This window comes from Physcomitrium patens, chromosome 15, assembly GCF_059467195.1.
Source record: "Physcomitrium patens ecotype Gransden chromosome 15, ASM5946719v1, whole genome shotgun sequence".
Classification (NCBI taxonomy): domain Eukaryota; kingdom Viridiplantae; phylum Streptophyta; class Bryopsida; order Funariales; family Funariaceae; genus Physcomitrium; species Physcomitrium patens.
The window spans coordinates 17442009-17465000 of record NC_143424.1 but is presented as its reverse complement, the minus strand read 5'-3'; the positions used below and the strand labels follow the sequence as shown (position 1 = coordinate 17465000).

The 22992-nt window shown below is 29.1% G+C and overlaps 1 protein-coding gene across 16 annotated transcripts; it reads left to right on the top strand.

Annotated features, from left to right (window-relative positions):
- The first annotated feature begins 13648 nt into the window (after positions 1-13648).
- LOC112292376 (cyclin-L1-1) lies at positions 13649-19424 on the top strand. Of its 16 annotated transcripts, XR_016506819.1 has the most exons (12): positions 13650-14063; positions 14342-14423; positions 14795-14935; positions 15094-15263; positions 15557-15818; positions 15948-16398; positions 16968-17029; positions 17176-17214; positions 17400-17762; positions 18246-18376; positions 18859-18957; positions 19334-19424. XR_016506819.1 is itself a non-coding variant. In XM_024540774.3 (9 exons), the coding sequence occupies exons 1-9, from the start codon at positions 13912-13914 to the stop codon at positions 17415-17417; spliced, it is 1377 nt and encodes a 458-aa protein (XP_024396542.1). In that variant the 5' UTR covers positions 13650-13911; the 3' UTR covers positions 17418-18071. The 16 variants fall into 16 exon arrangements, 3 of the variants coding, with proteins under 3 accessions (XP_024396541.1, XP_024396542.1, XP_073395295.1); XR_016506821.1 differs by lacking the exon at positions 19334-19424 and having other exon boundaries at positions 18249-18376; positions 18859-18997; XR_016506822.1 differs by lacking the exons at positions 18859-18957; positions 19334-19424 and having other exon boundaries at positions 17400-17593; positions 17678-17762; positions 18249-18681.
- The last annotated feature ends 3568 nt before the right edge of the window (positions 19425-22992 follow it).

Here is a 22992-nt window from a genome sequence, read left to right as displayed (position 1 = left end):
AAATTCAGTATGCATTTCAACTCTAGATACAATTCTCACATAATAAGAAAAATGAAATTCACATCCCAAATTAGGATCTTTAAATCCTAATTACGGATTATAAACCCTAATTCATAAAAAATGAAACACATATTTTTGAAAAACAAAAACATTTATAGAGGTTTTTAGGACAATATAAGCCTTGGAAAAATTTTAGAATGGAAAAACTAATAATGAATTGAGAGATATTTAGGATCAAAAACCTCTAGGACACCCTTGTAAATCCTAAATCCTAAATCCTAATCCTTGATCAAAATCCTCTAGGACACTCTTGTAACCTTAAATCCTAAACCCTAAAATTCTAAACCCTAAACCCTAAAATTCTAAACCCTAAACCCTATTTTTTCAAAAATCCTAAATCTAAATCAGGATTCTAAATTTATAGTGCTTATTAAAAGTAAATTCTTTTTTATTTTTACAAGCTTTGTATGTTTTGCACTTCTTTTCTTTATTTTGTCTCATATTTTTAGTTGTTCCAATCTATCTTTAAGAAAAATGTCTATAAATTTATAATCTATATTATGAATATGTAATTATTCCATAGGTGCCTTTTACCAATCATTTGATATTGGTCGATGGATGGCTACATTGATTCTAGTTGTAAGACCACTAAAGGTTTGTTTAAATTATTAAGGTGGAGTAAGGCTACCTTCCTCTATTAAGTCATCTAACTTGTGAACTTGAGAGCTATTAAAATTCACTCCAAAGACATCTTTAATTTTTATGTCTTCAACTAGGATTGCTAAGTCTATATCTATTTCATCATTTTGCTAAGTAGCAAAACCATCTATGAAGTTGACATTCATTACTTCATCTGCACTCGAAGTAGGATATTCTATTAATCATTTGGTGAATTTCTTGTCATCCTACCAATCATATAGTCCATGGTCCATACATCCTAATGGAATTAGTTGAACTATATTTGAGTGAACCACTTCCTTTGCTACCAAATCATCAAATCTAACCTTTTTTTTTTTAATTCTTTATATGGTTGTAGATTCAAATTCTCATCTTTGAAAGAAAAAGATAAGGTTTTGGCTAAAATAATTTTTGAAATTGAAAAAAAAATTTAGTCAAATTTTCTGATGGCCCATAGATTATATACAGCTTCTTACTTTCTTAATCAATTTTTGCATTTGCTGCCTTTAACCATGGTCTACCTAAAAGTAATAGATATGAATTTTTTCTAGGATGCATGTGAATCACATGAAAGATGAAGAAATATTTTTTATCTTCTGTTATCATTCTACAACCACTAATTTATTCCAAAGGTATGTCTTGACTCTGATTAGCCATGTTCATTACAAAAAGAGAGGATTTAGTGATATTAAGTCCTAGTTTTTCCATAGTTCTTACTAGTATGATATTTAATCTACTACTTCCATCCACAATAGTATAAGGTATGATTTTATCTACTATAGATATTTTTAACTCAATTGCTTTTACCTCTTCTACCACTTGAATTGTTTTAACATGGGCTTGAATTTTTTCCCTCGAACTTTGGCATTTCTTAATAGGTAAGCCTATTTTAAATATTTTTTTCATCATTGGAGAAACTTCCAATAATTGAACAATAGTTATATCAGCCTTAATTTTGTTCAAGTCTTTCCATAAGTCATAAGACTTCCTTTGATCAATTTTTTTTAGGAAAAATGAGATATCACCTTTTAATTTAGGGATCCTAAGATCTTTTCACTCTTTTGTAGAGGAGAATTCTTCCACAAGAATTTTTTTCTTTTCCTATCTTAGTTTTTTCAGTGGTAGTGGGTTTTAAATTATGAATCATTTTTTTTATTTCCTAATATTATCCATTGCTTCTCTTGTAACTTTGTTTAAATCAAAAAAGTGAAGAGAGTCTTTTGAACTATTCTCACTATCTATTGAGATAGGAGGGAGAGGACTAGTATACCTAGACCTTATCATAACTACTAAGGCTGGCATATTAGAAAGTCATTTATCCTTAGTAAATGCTTCTTCACAAAAGACATGATGAGTGTGAGAAGACGACATTTGGTCTCTAAGAATTTGAGAATCTTATTCTTTAGTTGGTATTTCCAAATACTTTACATCTTGTGAATTTCTTCCCTTGTTTTGTTGGCCATATTGAAGTTGATCTATATTTAATGAAATAAATCTTCTCTGTGTATTTAGACCTAAGGAAGGATGTTGGATTTAACAATTATTATTATAATCATAAATCATGTTAGAAGGTCTTAAGATATTGTCCAAATTTGGATTTTTTATTCCCTTCAATTGATCTTGGACTTATTATTGATAATTTCTTTATGGAAATTTTAAAAGAATCATCTTGTCAAGTTGCCTACACAAGTTTGTAGGATGGTTTTTGCTAAAATTTCTACATATTATCTTATTTTCTATCCAACAACTATTTGATAGATGTCTTTTCTTACAAAGGTGGTACACTTCATGTTTTTATCATTGTAGGTTCTTAAAACTTTATGTAGAATTTTCTCAAGGTTGGAATTGGAAATTGAAACTTGACATACTATGATTTTTATGAGGTGGAGTATACAATTGTAGCCCTCCTTGGTTTTGCTGATAATTTTGTTGGTTTGAACAAAATTGACTTGTATGCCTTGATTGGCCATATTGAGTGCACCAAAGCCTTAAGGTGTGTCTACTAGATTCTATAGGAAGTGGAGCTTGATTTGAATTTTGACTCTTATTTTAAAATTCTATATTCTTCCTTCTTCCACATCCTTTCTTGTTGTTTGGTAATGTCTTCAATCAATCATGTTATTTTTTTAGCATCTTCTAAATTTTTTGGCCTTCCCTTGAAGAATTCTCTAATTGTATCTTCAGTATTAAATCCTTAGATAAAAAAATGGATGAAGGTATCATCCTTGAGAAGAATTCCCACAAATCGAGTTATTATCAACTCAAATTGCCAAATATATTTAGTGATATCTTTTCTTTTTCCTTATTTCAAAGAAAAAATAGTTGTAATGGTATTACTTTACTTTATTTATAGTCTATATTTTTCTAAAAATACTCTCATGAACATATTTTAGTTCTTAAAGATTTGAAGGGGATGGTTTCTATATCATTTGTATACTCCATCTTTTCAATGTACTCGAAAACCATACTAATTAATATCCTTGGTTGGTAATTAAATATGTCATGAGATGTTCTATGAATCTCTCTATTTATGTGGATGGATCATCATCTCTAATTCTTCTAAATATTGGAAGATTGTGATGCATGGAAGTTGTTTGTAATCCCTTTAGAATTACACTGGGTAAACCTCTTGACTGAACCAAGGAATTTATAGGTATAGAATTTGGAGAGGCTTCTGTTCTGCAATACACTAAAGTAAAATTAAGTCTTGATTCTTTTCTTTCTTGATTTACTCCTATGGAAAAATTAAGAAATTTAAAATCCAACTTTCTTTCTCCTACTACTTGATTAGGATTTAATTCCAACAAATTGATTACAAATATGTCTTGTGACATTATAGATAAATCTTATTTGTTCAACTATTGGACCTCAATACTTCTAAATTATGGCATGGATTTTTTAATAGCCTTCTCTAAGATTTTAATAGATAGAACTAATTTAGGTTGTTTAGATCTAGTAGAATAATGCATCTAATATAATTATAGATATAACATTCACCTAGACTCATAATTTAAACATACCAATCTCTACAAAATTCAAATAAAATATTTTGGCTCTTCTACCTATAATCTACTTAAAGTACCTTCCAACAGGGAACAAAAACAAAACAAAAATAAATAAAGGAGGAGTGTTTGTTACGTATCACTCCAAAGAAAACTTTTTCCAACTTTAATTATTATACGGAACTACTATTGTATAGGAGTGATTCTAAGTAATCTTAGTTGTGAAAAAAAATTCTATACCGGGCAGCAAAGAATTCAAGCTGTCTTTTTTTCTTGTTTTTTTACAATAAGACAGTTAGGAAATTACATACTATAACAATTAACAACAAAGATTATGTTACAAAAATAATTCTTTGCAAACAGTTCACACCACATTGAAGAAGATCTCATCTAGTTGCATCTCCAGCCAACTTACCACTTGTTAACAAACTTCCAAAATACGTGACTCATCTCTTAGCCAATTTCAAATTAAACATTCTAAGTAAGGATTTAAGGTTTAAGGATATTGGATTAAAGGTTCTATCTACCTTCTCCCATCCACATCTATAAGAAAGATTGGAGACTTATCTTTCTCATATCTTTTTCTTAGATTCTACCTTCTAATTTCTAACTCTTGTTCCTTGTATTCAAACAATTTTCTAAAATTTCAAAGAAAGAATAATTGACAAGATTCAAGCACTTATTTGATTGTAAGCTATTAATGCTTTTCTTCTTTCTTCTTGTGCTCCTTCCTCTCAACCACAATCTGTGTTTGTAAAATAAATATAAATTCAATTAAATTTGTTGAAAAGATACTCACCTTAGATTATTATTTGAACTTGTTGATCTTCTTTTTTCTTCTTTTTTTCTTTTTTCCTTGTTTTTTCCAAATTCCTTCTAGTTAAATTTTTTATCTATCTCTTCTTCTTTTGTTGATGAAGAATTCTCTTGAGGTTCTTGTTAAGTTCTTTCTATACTATTTTCTATGAATAGAAAGGATATAAGGGGTAGAGAGAGTGATTAAATCTCCCTACTACTAGAGAAAAGTCCTCAATCAAAAATTCACAAGGATGAAAAGAAATGATACGAGGGATAGAGGAAATGATTAAATTACCCTACTACTTGAGAAAGGCCCTCAACTTGAAAAATTACAAGGAGAGGGAGTAATGAAACCCTGAAGATGAGCTCCATCTTTTGTGCTTGCAAGTGACAACCACCTAAAGAAAACAACCAAACAATGCTAATACTAACATTTAACTACTCAAATTCTACTTAGGACTAGAAATAACAATATTGCATAGAAATAAATTAATGAATAAATAAAAAAATATATTAACTTACTTCAATACATAAAACTATCATGCATATAAAAAAATAATAAATAAAATAAATAAAATAAAAGATAATAATATTAATGAATAAAAATAAGAGTAAGAATTAAATAAGAAAATTAAACATAAAAAGACAAGTATAAGTCAAAATAAAAATCAAAGTAAAATAAAATAGAAATAAAAAAAATTAAAAATTCAAATTCAAAGTAAATTAAAAATAAAAAAAATTCAAATTCAAATTAAGAGTTAAAAACAAAATAATATTAAATTAAAAATAAATATGAAATTAAAAGTTAAAAGTAAAATTAATATTAATAGAGTTTTATTTTTATTATTAAAATAATTAATTTTTTTTAATATTAATATTAATATTTTTAATTTTAATTTATTTTAATATTTTAATTTTTAGTTTTATTTATTTTATTTTTATTTTTATTAATTATTTATTTTTATTTTCAACTTAAATTTAAATTTTTTATTATAATTTAATATAATTAAGAAAAAAAATTATAATACAAATTTTACAAGTATAACATAAAATCAATAATGTAAATGAGTGAAAAGATAGAAATCACTAACCTCAATTGTATTCCGCTTAAGGTAGCAACCCCTCTCCACTCCAAAAATCGCCACAATTATAATTTTGATTTAATAGCACCAAATTTTGTACCACTAAAATCTCAACTCCAAGATTCTTGTACTTAGAATTTTCCAATATTAAATTGTCACCAGGAACTAAGAGATGTCTTTCTAAACATGAGGTACATGAAACTGCTAAGGTAGTGAATCCCTTTCACACACATAGACATTAAAAGCACCATCTCCTAACAAACGCACCAAAATGAGAGTGTAAATTTTCACTCCTCAATCCAAGTTATAAGATGGCCTCAATTAAGAGTTGCTTGTAATTGGTGGTGTGAAGTGAAGTAAGCAAATAACAAGAATAAAAGAAGAACAACGACAAAGCAATTGAAATAAATGACGTGAAGGAATTACAACATCCAAAACTAAGTCACAATCTATTCACTATGTTTTCATCCAATAAAATTTTTAAAAATATAAAAATTATATTTTTAGATATATAATTTTATTATCTTTTCAATGACATAAGAAACATATAAATCCGAATTACTATGAGTAAGTTATGAAGTTTTAAAAATATGAAGTAAATAATTAAAAAGTGAAGTGAAAATATTTTACCTCAAAGATAACGTGCTTATAGATCAAGGATTCGAGCCTCATCAAGGCTCACATATAGTGTATAAGGATATTTAAGAAACAACTTGTACAATGCATATTAGAGTAAATCAAATGCACGATTTATTAGCAAAGTGGAAAGAAATGTTTGAAGATATATCAAAAAATTGTCTTTTAGACATGAGATTGGAACTTAGTGTTTTTAAAAAAAAATAGTGGATGAATATAAATTTTGTAGCAATCTTGATCTTTTTGAGTATTATAGCATAAAAAGAGCTATAAGACAGTCTTTTGCTATATAAGAAAGATCTTTATAAAGATTCTTTGAAATATGCCATAAATATTTAGTAATGTTGGTAAATGAGATTCATAGAAAAGATTCATATGCACCTTCCATTTGAGTCAAAAGTGCCTTGATATTTGCTAGACAAGCAATATGATGGAATGGTAAGCATGTGAAGTGATAACTTCAACAAGCAAGGGAGTAAAAAAATGCCCAAGCAAATCAACAAGCATTAATACAAGCAAGACAATTCTTCTACAATGGTTGGGAATAAGATGATCTAAGTATTTGTCTTTTGATCTTTAAATTTCTTCACAATATACATTGATTTATTCATAGTAAGGTAGTAGTTAGACATGTAGATAGATTGATGTTGAAAAAAATCAGTAGTGGTGCATATTGGAAGAAAGATAGAGTATTTGAAGATTATGTCGGAAGAGCTCGCCAACTTATTCAAGTGTATGGTAGAAATTGGCATAACCATATTCAATCCATTGCATAGGCTTAAAACATAGATAATATAGTTTTAATTTATATATATATATATATATATATATATATATATATTTATTCAAAAAATAATATAAATATGATATTTTTCAACAAAAAAAGAGACATATACCTACATACTCTATTCAATATATTATTATAGTATCCAAAAGTTTCTATGTATTTATTATATACATTTTTAATTATTTTTTCATATATTAATTAAAAGAAAATTTTATTATTTTTAAAATTTCATATTTTCTAAATTATGAACTTATTCAAGATTTCAAATATACCATTAGAATCAAAAGCATCATAAATAAGAAAATAGGTTAAATCAAAATTTTAAAAAGATAAAGTATAAAAAATATTAATAGAAAATAATATAAAATCAAACGCCTTATATTTCAAAATTAAAAAATAGATATAGTATTTTAAGTCCACCACTAGCTTTTTAGATCTTTAAAATAAGAAAGTAGATCAAATCAAAACCTCAAATTTTTTATTCATATGCAAAGTCAATTCAAAGGTCAAAATGGTCAAATACTTAATATCTACAAATGTATGCACTTTTAAAAAACTTGAAGTATATATTTAAAATGGGAACCTCTAAATAGATCTAATGGACTTTTGAAAAATTTCAAAAATCCTTAAATGACAAAAGTCAAAATCCTAAAGTCTACGTCAAAGTAACTATATTTTTTAATTTATAAATATGTATAAGAAAATAATAATTTTATCATTGATGTAGAATGTTGTGAGAGTATAATGATCTTAGGGATACCACTAAAAAATGATCAATTTTTTGTGAAATTAGAAGTCAAAAATTGACATTAAAAAATAGTAATTTATCAAAAATAACCAATTTATGCTCATTAAAACACAAAATTGCACCTTGTTGAAGAATTGTAATTCTTCTACTTGCTTCCTCTTAGACAACATAAAATATATTATTAAATAAAAAACTACTTATCATAATAATAATCTTCTAATTTTAATATGATATTAGAACATAATTTTGAGAACTTTGTAAAACAAATTTTAAAAATACACTATTAATAAGCTTACAAAAAAAAGACTATATTGAAGATGTTTTGCATAGAAATTAGAGCATTAATAGACCTCTTTTGTTATAAGCATGGCTAAAAATAGCTTCATTACTAAAAAAATAGCCAAAATACAAGAATAAACTTATCTTTAATAAATTAAGAAGCTATAGCTATTTAAAAGAAAAAAGATCATATTATACTTACATCAATTTGGGATTGTATTGATAATTCTATCTTATCTCATATAGAAGCTTATAAGACAATGAATGAATCATGTCTTATTTTAGAAACTATATATTTTATAAGTGATGGTATAAAAAAAGCACACTTAAAAGAAAAATTTATAACATTAAATATAAAAGTGTATAATTGAATTATATAATCTTAATGTTTGTATAATTGAATTATACAAATATTAAGATTAGAGAGTCTTTTTGACTATCCAAGTATTTATTATAATTTAGAAGTATTTATAAGTTAAAAAAGTTTTATTAGAAGGAAAGTTATGAAAATGGAGTCTTAATAAGTCTTTGAAGCAATTATCTTAGTTATTTTAGTATTTTTCTTATTGTTAAATATTAAAAGTTAATTATTGTGACCAATGTCTTTATTGCATCCCTATCTATATGTATTACTTATAAAATTGAGTTTTACCACCTTGAGAGCCATTATGAGCCATTTTTGAATACTATGGTGAAGTCAAAAATACAAAAAAATTAGTTTTATTAGTAGAAAATAGGAGGACCAGCAGCTAGTGTAGTTCTTACAGGAAGAGAGGTGCACAATTCCCATGTGGATTGTAGCACCTTGGATTTAGATAGGAAGATAAGACTAAGGCCTCAAAGTCTCTTTAGAAAATCCATTTACACTATTTGTGAACCTTGGTGAGGCTCGAATTCATGATTTCTTAAGCAAATTACTCTTGAGGTAAAAATTATTCATTTAATTTTTCTATTATTTACATTCTATTTTTAATCTATCATAAATTACTCATACTAACTTGGAATTACATGATTTTTATGTCATTGGAAAGATAAAAAAAAGTATCTATTTAAAAAAATATTTTTTACTTTTTAATTTTATTATTTATTAGATGAAAAATCTAGTGAACAGACTATGACTTAGTTTTGGATGTTGTAATTACTTAATTTCATTTCTTTCACTTATATTGTGGTTGTTCTTATTTATTTTTTTGCCAATTGCTTACTTCACCTCACACCACCAATTACAAGCAACTCTTAATTAAGGCCATCTTGTAATTGGGGTTGAGGAGTGAAATTTACACTCATACTTTAATAGTTTTTAAATTTTGTATACTTATTTTTTATTTGAATATTGAAATGTGTAAAAATTTTTAGTCAAAATTATTAGTTTGATAAATAGTTATAAAAGATTTTAATATTACTAAAAAAATATTATTAATATTTATTTAGATTTAATTAGGCTCATTTAGGATTTCATTAAAAATAAATTAGGATTTATTTGAGGTTTACTAGGATTTGATTAGGATTTGGTTAATATTTTATTTTTAGTATTCTTTTAGAATTTATTTTATTTTATTAGATTTTTATTTAAATTTTATTTAATTTTTTTTAATAATTGATTAAGATCTTATCATAATTATTTAGGTTTAAATAGATTTTATTTTAAAAAATATTAGAGCTATTTAAATCTTTGTTATTACAATTTATAATTCACCTTTTATAGCCAAGTGTTTGATGTGTTTTCAAGCAAGACAACATATTATACAACAACATGATCAAACTTTTAAGCTGCCATTGTATTGGCAACAACTACTTTGAGTAGTCTAAAGGATTATAATATTTTGTCTCATCTCAAGTTATTATAAACTTCTTTTTTCTTTTTTTTCATTTTTTTTGTCTTGATACTTCTTTAGATCTAGTTTGTTTTTTTTCTTTAAAATAACACTAAATAGCATAAAAATAACACTAAATAGCATAAAAACTAAATAAATAAATAACACTAAATAGCTTAAAAATATGTTATTTTAAAGATAACATATTTAAAAATATGTTATTTTAAAGATAGCATATTTAAAAATATGTTATTTTAAAGATAGCATATTTAAAAATATGTTATTTTAAAGATAGCATATTTAAAAATATGTTATTTTAAAAATTTATTTGAAGTATGTTCTTATTTAACATATTGAAGTATGTTCTTATTTAAGCATCTTCTTATTTAAGCATCAAATATATATATATATATATATATATATATATATATATATATTGTAATCTAATAAATATAATTAAAGGCTTTTTAGATAAATGTTTTTTATCATTAAAGACTAAAATTATCAATAAAAATTGACTGATTTTTAAAGAAGATCTAACAATGTTAAAGTCTTGACTCTTCAAAAAGCTAAAATATAAAGTTCATACAATCTTATGCTAATCTTTAAGAGTAATTGCTACTTAAATGTTATCAAAGTAGCTATCTATAAAACTATATAAATCATAATCTGTGACATCTTATCCTATATCTTTAATAAAAGATAATAATAAAATAGCCTTTTAAAATATATTTATTCAATTCTTAATTATCTTAACATACTTCAAGTTTATTTCTTCTATTCTTATATATCAAGAAAATTTGAAACAATTTATTTATGATCTTTATAAATCTTATAAATCTTACTTGAAGTAGTCTTTTAATTTTTCTTTTACAATAAATTATATCTTAGAATGATAGATTAAAATAAAGGCTTTATTCTTATAAGGATGAAAATATCTAAGTAATTATTATCATCAAATTATAAATAATTTATTATATTTATTAATTAAATATAGATATTTTTAACTTATAATGGATTTTTTTATTAAATATTTGATAAAATCACATTCATTTTTATATTTTTATAGTCTAAGATCTATATATTTTATTAAGGCAATATTTAAAATTAAGTTATATTGATAAAATTTGTTTGATTAAATTTTATATTTATTAGATTTTTTCCTAAAATAATTAAAATTTAAAGTTTATTGTAAATAAATACTATGATTTTTTTTAGTTATTTAAGGATTTAAAAATTAATTGTAGTTTAAAAACCCTCTAATTTTTTTAATTTTTTTTATTTCTTCAATAATCCTTGTTTTTAAAAAATAAAATAGCTATTAAATTCTTTATAAAAATATATCATATGAATAGAACTATAAAATCTATATTTCTTGCCTGTATACAAAAGTCACAAATATAGCTAAGAGATTGTCTTTAATTAATTAATTTTATTTTTATAATTACTTTATAAATAGCCTTCAACTTCAACTTATTCATGATAAATTTAATTACAATATTAGTACTACTTCTACCATCTATTATAACATTAAAGAATTTTCTTATCTACAATTTGTACATTTATATTAATAAATTCATACTCTTAGTTTATTATTTTCTATTCTTTTGTTATATTCAACTCTATATTCTCAACTTCAATTATAGTTATTTCTTTTATGTGCTTTAAAATCTTTTTCACTAATGATGTTGTTTAAATCAATTATTTAAAAAAAAAGGTTGATTGTAGATCTACAAAGATCTTGCCATAAGTCATAAGGTTCCATAAGATTGAAGTTTCTATTGAGTTTTGAATATTTTAAAAAGACATTGGAAGTCTAAGGCGTCTTTTTGCCTATAATTTGATATACTTCTTTATCAAGTCTAATTAAAAGAGATAGTTTTTTTATATTTTTGTTCTTCAGCTATATCTTGAATATTATTTTTTAATTAAATAAACTTACATGAATATACTAAACTATCCAAAGACATTTTATCTTCTTCAAAATGTATTAAATTTATCAATTTATTGAAATTTATACTTTTAATAGTGACCAATGAAAATTATTATTTCTTATCTATAAAAATCTTTTTGCTATCTTGTTCCACTAAGTTAGATTGATAAGATCATAAATTTAATATAGAAAATAAATTAATTTTAATATCTAATTTTTAAGATATACTTAATATCTTGAGAAGATGGTATTTCTTGATTTTAATTTTGGTTATATTCTAAAGATACTTATATGGTTACTTTATTGATTTGAAGTACCAATAAAAGATTATGGTTTTGATCAAAATTTAAGTAGATATATTACATATTTATTAGTCCATTGGCAATAATATTATCTGCAAATTTAATTTTTTTCATATTATTTCTAGCTAAGTTGATATAATCTTTTGAGACAAAGGATAAAGAAATGATCTTACTGGATCTTCTACAACAATTTGTAGGGTGAGATCTTCTATAATTTGAATACATAATTCTATTTTTAATCCAATATTGATCTACTTAACATGTCTTTTTACAAGAAGAATAAGATGTATCATTATTTCTTTGGTTTGAAGAAAAACTAAGACCTATTTATCTTGAATGGTGAGGTGGGTTATAAATATATACCTTCTTCTTATAATTACTTTTAAATAAAATACAATCAAAGTAAAATTGCAAGTACAAGTTAAATTTAAGAATTAATTAAAATTTAGATTCAAAATTAATACAAAATATTATTGGATCCTAAATTAGATATCTAACTCTTATAATATAATGAGGCCTATTTGTAAATATTTTTTATTTTTAATTCCAAATATAAAATATATATATATATATATATATATATATATATATAGAACATTCTAAGTAGGCCACTCAAACTACAATCATTTAAAAAAAAAAAAACATATAACAAAACATCAAAAAAAATAAAAAATAAAATATCAAAACATGCTCTTATAATCTAAAATTCAAAAATTTGAGAATTAAAAAAATTCCTTAATTTTAAATACTTAAAGTCAATTAAGTCTTAAAATTCGAAATTTAAATCCATATTTCTAAATTATTTATATGATTACTAAATTTTAAATCTATAAATCTTTAGTTTTTACTTTTAAGAATGATATATTTATTATGTATTATTGAATTACATATTTAAACTTTTAACTATAATTTTATGTGTTTATGTGTATTCAATTTAGTTAAGTTTATTTTTTTCTTTCTTTTTTGGATTCATTTTAGAATTTGTAGAGAAGAAGTATTATTTTTGAGTTTATATCTCATTGGATTTTTTAATATTTTATAATTTAAAAAAAAGGTGTAATCAAAATTAACTTATATTTTTACATTTGAGAAGTTTGAATAATTTATAAGCAAAATTTATTTTAATCTTTTAGAATGTTACTGTAAATAACATTTAGTGCACAATAATTTAAAATAGCAGAAGTAGTAATTTGTGTTATTAGTATTTTTGACACTATGGTTTTAGGTTTTTTTGAGGTCATTGCAACAAAAATTCTTCACTTATAAGTTGAGACGAGGATTGCTTCAATATATTTATGCTAGTTGTTTATAATATAAAAATTGAAATTATTATTTTATACACCATTTACGTATCTTTGTTTTTCTGTCATTGTTACTATTACAGCATTTTGGTCACATGTTTGTAGAGCTCGGGGATTAAGGTTTGTCCCTCAACATCAGAATACCACCTGTGTGATCATATGAAATTCAAATTTAGCAAGCGTGGACTCCAAGTGTGAAGCGGGCCTTAGCACTGTTCTACGTCTGCAGGCAGCTACCGTTTGTAGAACGATGGACGACTGTTCATGCTTTGTGAGATTGTTCCCTTGTGTGTCCGTCTTCTATTGGTAGTAAGGCGGGACCCGCCAACTTTTTCGTCGTCCCTCTCGCTAGGTTTTGTTTCCCAATTCTCGTTTCGTTGTCTTGGTTATTCTTATTCCGAGTTTCAGTGCTGTGGGTCACTATTTTTTCCTCCTAGGTTTTTCGCTCTTCTGCCGATGCTCCCAGCTTTTATTGCCAAGTTTTGAATGGTGTTATAGCCGGTCTTGTTGCCGAAGGTCTTGCATTTGGGTTGTGGTCAACCCTCGCCCAAATGATTTATACTGCCCTTGACACCTTTTATGTCACGGAGGAGCTGCTTTCGAACTCGCCATCCCGAAATGATGGCATTGATGAGATGACAGAATCAACGCTCCGTCGGTTTGGTTGCGACCTCGTGCAGGAGAGCGGCATTCTCTTGAAATTGTATGTACTTGTTCTTATCTTTTGGTTACATTTCTCGCGATTATTGCCTTATGTGTTCCTTCTACGTGGTTCTTAAATTGGGTTTAAGTATACTCATTTCTTGTGACTTTTCATGCTATCGTCTTCGTTCAGGGTTTGAAAGGAGGATGTAATTCTCTAGTTCCAGCTTTTCCTTATTTTGTTGAAATTGGCATAATTCTCTTATGGTTTGAAGTCATGTACGTTTGTCCATATCCAGCACTAAGCCTAGGAATTAAGCTTTGCGTGCATATTCACAGGCCACAAGCAGTGATGGCGACTGGCCAGGTTCTGTTTCATCGATTCTATTGCAAAAAGTCCTTTGCACTGTTCAATGTAAAGGTATTTTATTTTATTTTTTTCAATCAATTTAGATTGACGATTGCATAATTCATAATTTAGGGTAGATTTGTCTAGGTTGACTTGAACATTGACCTCACGCGCACATTAAGGACTCGAGTCATAGCCTGTGATGGTTAAGTCAGATGTTTCGTGTTTTCAGAGGTCGTGCTTGATGATTGGTTTTGTTTCTTCCACTGTATCGTTAGGGTTCTTAGTTTAGATCAGACTCTACAAGTCCATATTTTCAATCTATGGTCGATTTGTGCAGCCCTTTGGTGCGTTTGTAAGGAGAAATTTTGTGGGCTCATGAGCGTATAGTTTGAGTGCTTGTTTCATGTGATGTGACCCATCTTACCCCTCTCTTAATGCAGAGAGTGGCAGCGAGTTGTGTATGGCTAGCAGCTAAGCTTGAAGAGAGCCCCCGAAAAATTCATGAAGTATTGCAAGTGTTCAATCGCATGGAGCAGAGACGAGGAAAATTACCTCTTGAGTTTCTGGAGTTATCGTCGCAAGTAACACATTTTTCACTTCGGTTGCCTTTAATTGCATTTTTTTTTAACACTCTGTTCATATTAAGTATCTTTTCCTTCTACAGTTTGTTTTAGGATTTTTGCACACATATGGGACCGTGTTTTTAATTTGAGTACTAACGGGACACTTCAATCTGCAGAAGTATGAGGAAATGAAAATCGACTTGATTAGGACAGAGCGACACCTTCTGAAAGAGATGGGATTTATTTGCCACGTAGAACATCCTCACAAGTTTATTATAAGCTATTTGAAGGTGCTTGCTGCTCCTTCAGAGTTGATGCAAGTTGCATGGAACCTTGCAAATGACAGGTATGTGCATTCTTTGATCACACTAATTCTCGTAGTCACGTTCATACCAACATTCGTTTGGCATGGTTGGTATATTGCAACGCCTTGTGTGGTATGCACATTATTCAGTTCGTTGAACCTGTTGACGGCATACTCTGTGCTTATGGTGCTTATGGTGAAAGACTGACAAGGTTTATAGGGATGTATTCTGTGTGGTGCAGCTGAAGTGGTTAATGATTTGAGACGGGTTCAGTAACCTCTTTTTCTTGCAACAGTTAAGCTATATCTTATACAATTTGTTTTGTCTGTTGCAGCTTACGTAGCACACTCTGCGTGCGTTTCAAAAGTGAGGTTGTTGCGTGTGGAGTTGTCTATGCTGCGTCTCGAAAGTTTAAAGTGCCATTTCCTGCCAGGTGGTGGGAAGTGTTTGATGCTAAATGGAGTGAAGTGGAAGTAGTCTGCAATGTCCTTGCAGAGTTATACAAACAACCGAAAGGGTATTATATTGAAGTGGGGAGGAATACTAAGTCATTTGTGTTGACCACTAAAGCCTGGGATGTTTCTTCTGAGGGACAGGTAAGTTTGTTGATTTTTATCCCAACTGTCCTAGATATGCACCCTCTTACTGTCCGTGCTCTGTTGCGCTTTTTTTGTTGGTACTATTCAGAGCTTATTGCGTATCAAAGTTTGATTCATTCATTACAGGAAGGGCTGATCAAGTCTATCGTGAATGGAGCTGCTTTTGTTAAAGAGTTACCGACCACAACAAGCTCCGATGCTGGTATACCGAAGGAAGTACCTTTGAAGACTCCATTGGATAATCTGAAACCTAGAGTCGTGAAGGATAGGAGTCATGATCTCGACGTAGTTCGAAATCCAGACGGTAATGGTGAATTGAGGGATGACCCTGGCGCAGGGAAGGAAAAACCAATTAAACATACTGAAAACGAATTAGGCGATAGGATTAAGGATAAGGACAGGGACCGGCTAAGGCTTCGTGAGTCTCGAGACAGTGGGCGGGATTATAATGTTGAACGAGAACGGGCACGCGGTCGGGATCGGGACAGGGAAAGGAGAGAGAAGGAACGAGAACGCGAAGAGCGAGAGAGCACCAAGGAGCGGGATTACCGCCGGAAGGAAAGAAGCAGGGATGTAGGTGAGTGAGATTTTTGAGTTCTATTCTCCTGACGCAACTTAACTGTAGCCTATCACCCTCTTTCGATTACTTCTTGAATGTTTAGTTTTGATGATAATGATGACTTTGGTTGCTGTGTTATGTATTCGATTATTTTGTTTATTATTTCATGCAATTCCCATTTCATCAAGGTGGTACTATACCTGGTCCTGAATCCTTGCTCTTGTGGGCTGTGAATGTTTGGATTCCGCAACTCGCACTTTTCATGAATTCTTTTACCTTTTATTAAAAAAATTCTGTAGGTAGAATTGAATAGTTTACACTGCATCCTGGGTTTGTCCCCACCTTAGAAACTGTGCGCTCTCCCTTCCCATACGTCCCGGCGATGCTACTCGTTGTGAAGGAGTTGATAATAGGTGTGTGATTTGTGCATGACAGTTCTTCCCGCCGGTCAACAGCTGTTGAATGGCCTTTGCTATCCTTGCAAGCGCTTGCTGTACACCCTATGTAGCCATGTTGTACATACTGATGTGTTGGATGCTGCTTGTGAGGCCACCTGTCTACATTGATAACGTGAGGCCGTTTAACAGCTGTTCTGGTAGGGGACTTCAATTTAAAGTTGCTGTTACTAATGTCAAACCTGCCCTTGAAGGTCAGTGTATATATTGGATGGAGTGATTTGCTTGGAGTGAGTCTGGAAGTAGTATCAGCTAAATTAAGGACGTGCTAGGTTTGGTCGTTCATATTATGACGTTTGCTTCTGAAATCCTTGATGAGCAAAATTTTCTAAATTTTCAGATCACGCTGAGAAGATTCGGCATAACGCAATTTCTCGAGGTGTGCGATTGGTGTAATTCTTGCTAAGTAGCGATCATATTATGCATCTGATTTACAAATGATTTGATCAGAAATTAGTAATAGACCACTCTATCTAACTGATGGCATTTTATTTATGCAAAGGAATATTTTCTGGTAAGCGTTTAAGATTATTGAGTGCTGCGTGTGATTGAATGCATTAACAGATCGGGATTTTCAATTGATCAGAGAGAAAGCTCGACATCAACATCATCGTCGACAAAATGTTTGAGGATATTCCTACGGCAACTAGTGTGATTCTGATGCATGAGTAGAAGGGCCTTGGTTCTTTTAGTTCAAGGCATGCATGCATGCTATTTCATTATCATAGCAAAGGTTACTGCACTGGCGGCAAGCGGAAGTAAGTTTCCAGCTGTGCTTTTGTCTTATCTCCGTAAGTGTTGCTGTTTAGGATGAACTGATTTTCAGCAGCTTCAATTGGCAGAAATGATCTAATACAGGACAAGGAACACGGGGAGAGGAGACCTTGCTACCAGCTGAGTTGGATGAACGCAGTCAACAATTTCACGGTCGGTTCCTGGCCTCACGTTCAGTGTTAGTGGAGCGCTATTATGGGTGCTGAGTAGAATCTTGTGGGCCTGTAGATATGTAGTTAAACTAGCTTAACCTGATACTGCATTGTGGTGGATCCGAAAGTAACAAGAAATTTGTTAAAAACATGTAGTTGCAAAGGTAGATGTTTTGCTTTTGCCCATGTCCCTTAAAACATTTTAGTACACAGCACACATTAACATGTTCTGTGCTACATCCTTGAATCTTCTCTTTGCTTCTATGTATAAAATGACAGCGTTGGGCACGAGCAATATTTTTGACACATACATGCTCTTGTTGCCTGTTGAACGGGTCTGGTTATAGGCATAATTTGCAGGCTCTGATACAAATCCACTGGGGTTTAGGTCAGTTCTGGGTCTCTTTCGCAATTTTAGTTTTAAATGGGGACGGGGCATTCATTTACTAATCGCGAATGTGCATGCATGTGCACAATACTGTAGAAGCCTCTCATTCCAGCAAGAAGCACTCCGTGTGCTCACGGGAGACAGCGCGGCGTGTATCTACTCTTCAGCTAGCTGGTGGTAAGTGCGGGCTAGCGATCAGTTTTTGCTGCATTTGACAGCTGCAGCAGGTATTTCAACAGACCTCAGGCACAAGCTTTGGAGAAGAGCCTTTTTTAACCCAAGAAAATGATTAGTTTTCGAACACGGTCGGGCGAATTTAATCACTCCTAAGTTTCATCAGACAGCGATTCTGGGTTGTCCACTGTGTTTGTCTTTGCTTAGTTTTGTGGTTATCCAAGGTGTTGCTCTTGTTGGAATTGGCTTATTTATTGTTGGTTGTGGATGTGTTGTGACTCATTGGTCACACATCCTTTCAAGACAATTGTAAGCAGATTGGAGCCACAGTACTGTTCTCTAGGAATTATTCCTATGATTTTTGTGTCTGATGTTTCCTTGTTTGATTTACTTGTTTTACTTCCAAATTCTATTTATATTTTGTGGGTACCTAACTTGCACTGCTGTTCCTGTTGAGGACTTAGCCTGTTGTCAACCATAAACACTGTTATGAGTCTTATTGAAGTCTTAAGAGGTATTGATGCAATTGACACAGATTTACTGAGGAATCGAGTTTGTAAAATGGTTAATCAAAATGGCAATGTTATGTGCGAAGAGCATGGCAGCATCTGGCGATTGCAAGTTGCAGTAACAGGTATGCTGATATCAAAAGCACGTTCTTTTCAAGAATGCCCCTCCTGCCCTGCTGCTATTTTTGTGAACCCATTTTTCGCTTAGTTAGTAGTTTCTCATCAGAATGAAGCTTGGTGCATTGATGGTTATCTGACTGCTGGCAAAATATTTTAGGTTCTAAGATAAGACTGTAAAGGTGAGGACGCATACTAACATGTGTGAATTTGATCGTTTGCAAGCTTCTGACTCGTACATTAATCAGCACAGTAAATGATGAGAACATTTTTAAAATTTTTTGAACGCCCTTTTACTTTGTTTAATATTTCGCAAGTTATAAGCTTGTATATTGTTCTCTTTTTCAAGGTCGTTGTTATCTACATGGTCTCTTATTTTATCAGATGAGTTAATCTGTGGGGAGCAAAATTCTAATGACGATGTTTCAGGTACTGCATTATTCCTGTTTAATCTAATTACTATCGAGATTGGAAACCAGGTGTGCGATACTTTAATGTTGAGTGCCGATTTCCAAAATGTCTTTGTCGAAGCAGTACGTCATTGTTATTATGTGATGGCCCTTCTAATGTTCTTCACTGCAGAGTTAGCTGTTACTATGCTGGTTTCTATTTTAAGTAAAACATGATGTTTTTATCGGAGTACATTATGATGGATTGACTCTTGAAGTAGTCTCAAGTTCTCCAACTATTCTTTCATTGCTGTTCTGGTTGAAACTTTGTTCATTACGTAAGTAGTCCTGTATTTTTTTTTTTCGTGTTGTGCTATGTGGGTTTCTTTTCTCAGGTCCTTGTGGGTGGATATGTAGAGGAGTGGCGAAAGGCTTTTGCAAATCAAATTGAAGGTATTTTGAGTACGCAGTACTCGCGTGTTTCACTTTTTGGGATAGTCTGTAGTGGTTGATTTTATTAATCGGATGGCAGCATGCATTTGCCTGGTTGTTATTACGTCGTGTGACCTGCAGCTGTAATTTGACATTTAATTATCTTACGGAAGTTTGTATCGTCTTCTTAATTGAACAAATGTAGGCCTGTTAGGCATGGTGGCGTATTACAATAACTAAAATCCATGCATTGGAACTATGGGTATCCTGGATACCAAGGGGTTTATTGTTGTGTTGTGTTGTGTACATGGTCCTAGCGAAACGGTACTACGCAATGAAAAATATTCGTGAAGTAGAGGACCCATATGGCAAATCATAGTCTTACCCCACTTGCACTTCTCTCACATCTGGCAGATACATAATTTTAATCAAATTCTTCAATGTTCTTCATGTGTCCGTCAAAAATTTACAGTGAAATTTACAATCATAAAGCTCATCTGCCGCGTTGTCCTCAGTTTGACAGGATGAAATGTGAAGCAATGAATGCTCACAACTCCTGCTTCCATTCTCTACTTTGTTAGATTTATAATTTCATGAGTCGATGATTTTTTTACCCTGAAAGATGATCTGCGTCCTAAGAAAAAGTAACACAGTATTTCCTCTTTGGGTTACAATTAGAACATCGAACTTTGTGGTAGCTTGTGTAAGAAGTGGAAATTGCCGTGGTTTAGTAAGTACATACAATATTAGTTGCTATACCGAATGTGTTGCGATAATGTTAGGAACGGTGTTCAGTTCTGAATACCACGCAGATTGCATACATTTCGTTTTTAAAAAACATCATATGATCTCACCCATACTTTTAACAAAATGTTCATATACTCATTACTTTGAAACCCTGATTTTCTGTAGTCTTAATAAGTGTATAAATATTTTTTGAATGATTCATTTGTGTCCAATGTAAATAGTTTGATGACTATGGAATGGATTTTTTGCTGATAATGTTCTTCAAGTAAGAAAAAGATATTAGGTGTATAGATATGACAAACGTATTTGTGAAACAAATTATAACATGAAATAATTATCTTCACCGTTTACAGTTGAAGTAAGTAAAAAATGGATGTAAACAATGGTAGTAGTTAGAATTTTTAAAATAAGAATTTTACATTTATACTCTTTTTTGTTTCAGGATTCCTTCATCTCAGATTTGTAGTTTATTGTGGTTTTTAAATTTTTATTGAAATGCTTTATAAAATTTGGTTTATTACAGATAGTAAAAAAATATAAATAGTAATCATATTTTTTGCAATTTGGTCTTTTTTTCAACATTGAATTTGAAATTTATCAAATCAAGTTAAAAATTGGAATGAATCTAAATCTTAATATCAAAATTCAAATTTGAATGGTAATTTCAGTTCTTAAATCTTAAATTTTGAACCTGATAATTACTAAATTTTACTACCAATTCTTATCTAAATAATTTAAAATCAAAATAAATATAGTTTTGCAAAAATATAATTAATACATTAAACTTATAGATTTTAGTTATATTTTTATTTTTTCCCCTGTAATGTTTTAAAAGTAAATTAAAAAATATTGTTAAACTTAACCAAAAGTTAAGAAGTTCTAATACAAAGATGTTCACATTAAAAGATCATAATACAAAAGCCCTTAGGAAATTCTTTTTTTAATAAAAATAATTTGACATCAACATGCTTATTTATCTAGATTAAATGAATTAAATAGAAAAAAGTAGAAATAAGTAAGTTCAATAATATCTTATGGAGAAGCTTTAGATATGCAAATTTGACTTTTTATGTATTTGTAGGTGATTTGTAGATTGAAAATTTGGCCAACAAATTAGCCAAATGTTAGACATATTAGCAACTTGTAGTACAAGTTGGCCATGTGGCACACATATAAAAAACTTATCTTGCAAGTTAGACACATATTTGAGATTTTATAGGATTTTGCCACTTAGTTCCTAGTTAGATAGTATATATGGAGGTAAGAATGAAGCTTTCTTTAGTCTTATGAACATCTTTTTTGTTTTTAGTCTTATTTTAAGAATCTCAAGTTTTCTTGTATTTGATAACAATCACTCTACTCTTAATATTATACCATCTTTGAGTGATTATTTGTTCTTTTTTAGTGACTTTAGAATGTATTCATCTTTGTATTCTTTGTGATTCATGTTCTTGATACAAGTTCCTCTATGGAAGTATTAGTCTTTAAAAATAATACAAAAAAAAGAGACTTAAAAATATACCAAATTATTTATTAATAATTTAAATATAAAATTATATGTCATGTTTTTGGCCATTATTATAAACATAATTTTTTAAAATATATCATTATTAATTTTTAAAATGACATCTTATTTTTTTGTAAAAATTACTTTTTGAGGTTGATATATTATAAATTTTGAAAAAAAATTATAATTATATCATAAAAAAAATCTATTTATTAATTCTTTTTATTTATTTATTCTAAATTATATATATACCACATTGTGTAATATTGAATCTACATAAACTATACTTGTATTAACATACTCACAATAATAAATATATATCTCTAATATGTAAGTGGTAGTGTTGATAAATATATATTATACAATATCAATTCACACTAGATTTGAATTATAGCTCAATATTAATTACAATCACACATACATATCATCAAAATAAAAAATAGAAGTAATTCCAAGCACAGATAATTTTTAGCAAAATTAAGGCCAATTAAGCCTCTTTTACATGTCTCTTTCATAGTTAATGAAGCTCTTTTCATGATGGTGCATCCCACTTAATATCATTTCAATTAGATGTTATATAGTATTAATTGAAGTAGGTTCTATTAGCTTGTTAATTTCCATTAGTTCTTATCTTACATCATAGACAAACCCATTTATCAATAAGAACTTAATCTAAAAGTAGTATGAAACACTTCATATGTCAATTTGTAGAACAAACATTATATAAGATCATTATAACACCTACTTGAGTTCTCTTACATAATATGTACTTCAAACTAGTTGAAATTGTATTCAAATTGAGATCCATTGTATCAATTATATTTGATAGATGACAAAGAATATAATTCTTAAAATAATCTTTCTAAAATTTTCTATCATGACATTTTAACTCCAACACATATCCAATATAGTCAGTGTAATTTGCTACAAGTAAATATAATCACCTAATGTAAACCATTGTTGTGATG

Coding starts and splice junctions, on each gene's coding strand:
- LOC112292376 (XM_024540773.3), top strand. CDS start 13,912: ATGATTTATACTGCCCTTGACACCTTTTATGTCACGGAGGAGCTGCTT. Junction 14,064..14,341: donor AGCGGCATTCTCTTGAAATT/GTATGTACTTGT, acceptor GCATATTCACAG/GCCACAAGCAGTGATGGCGA. Junction 15,819..15,947: donor ATGTTTCTTCTGAGGGACAG/GTAAGTTTGTTG, acceptor CATTCATTACAG/GAAGGGCTGATCAAGTCTAT.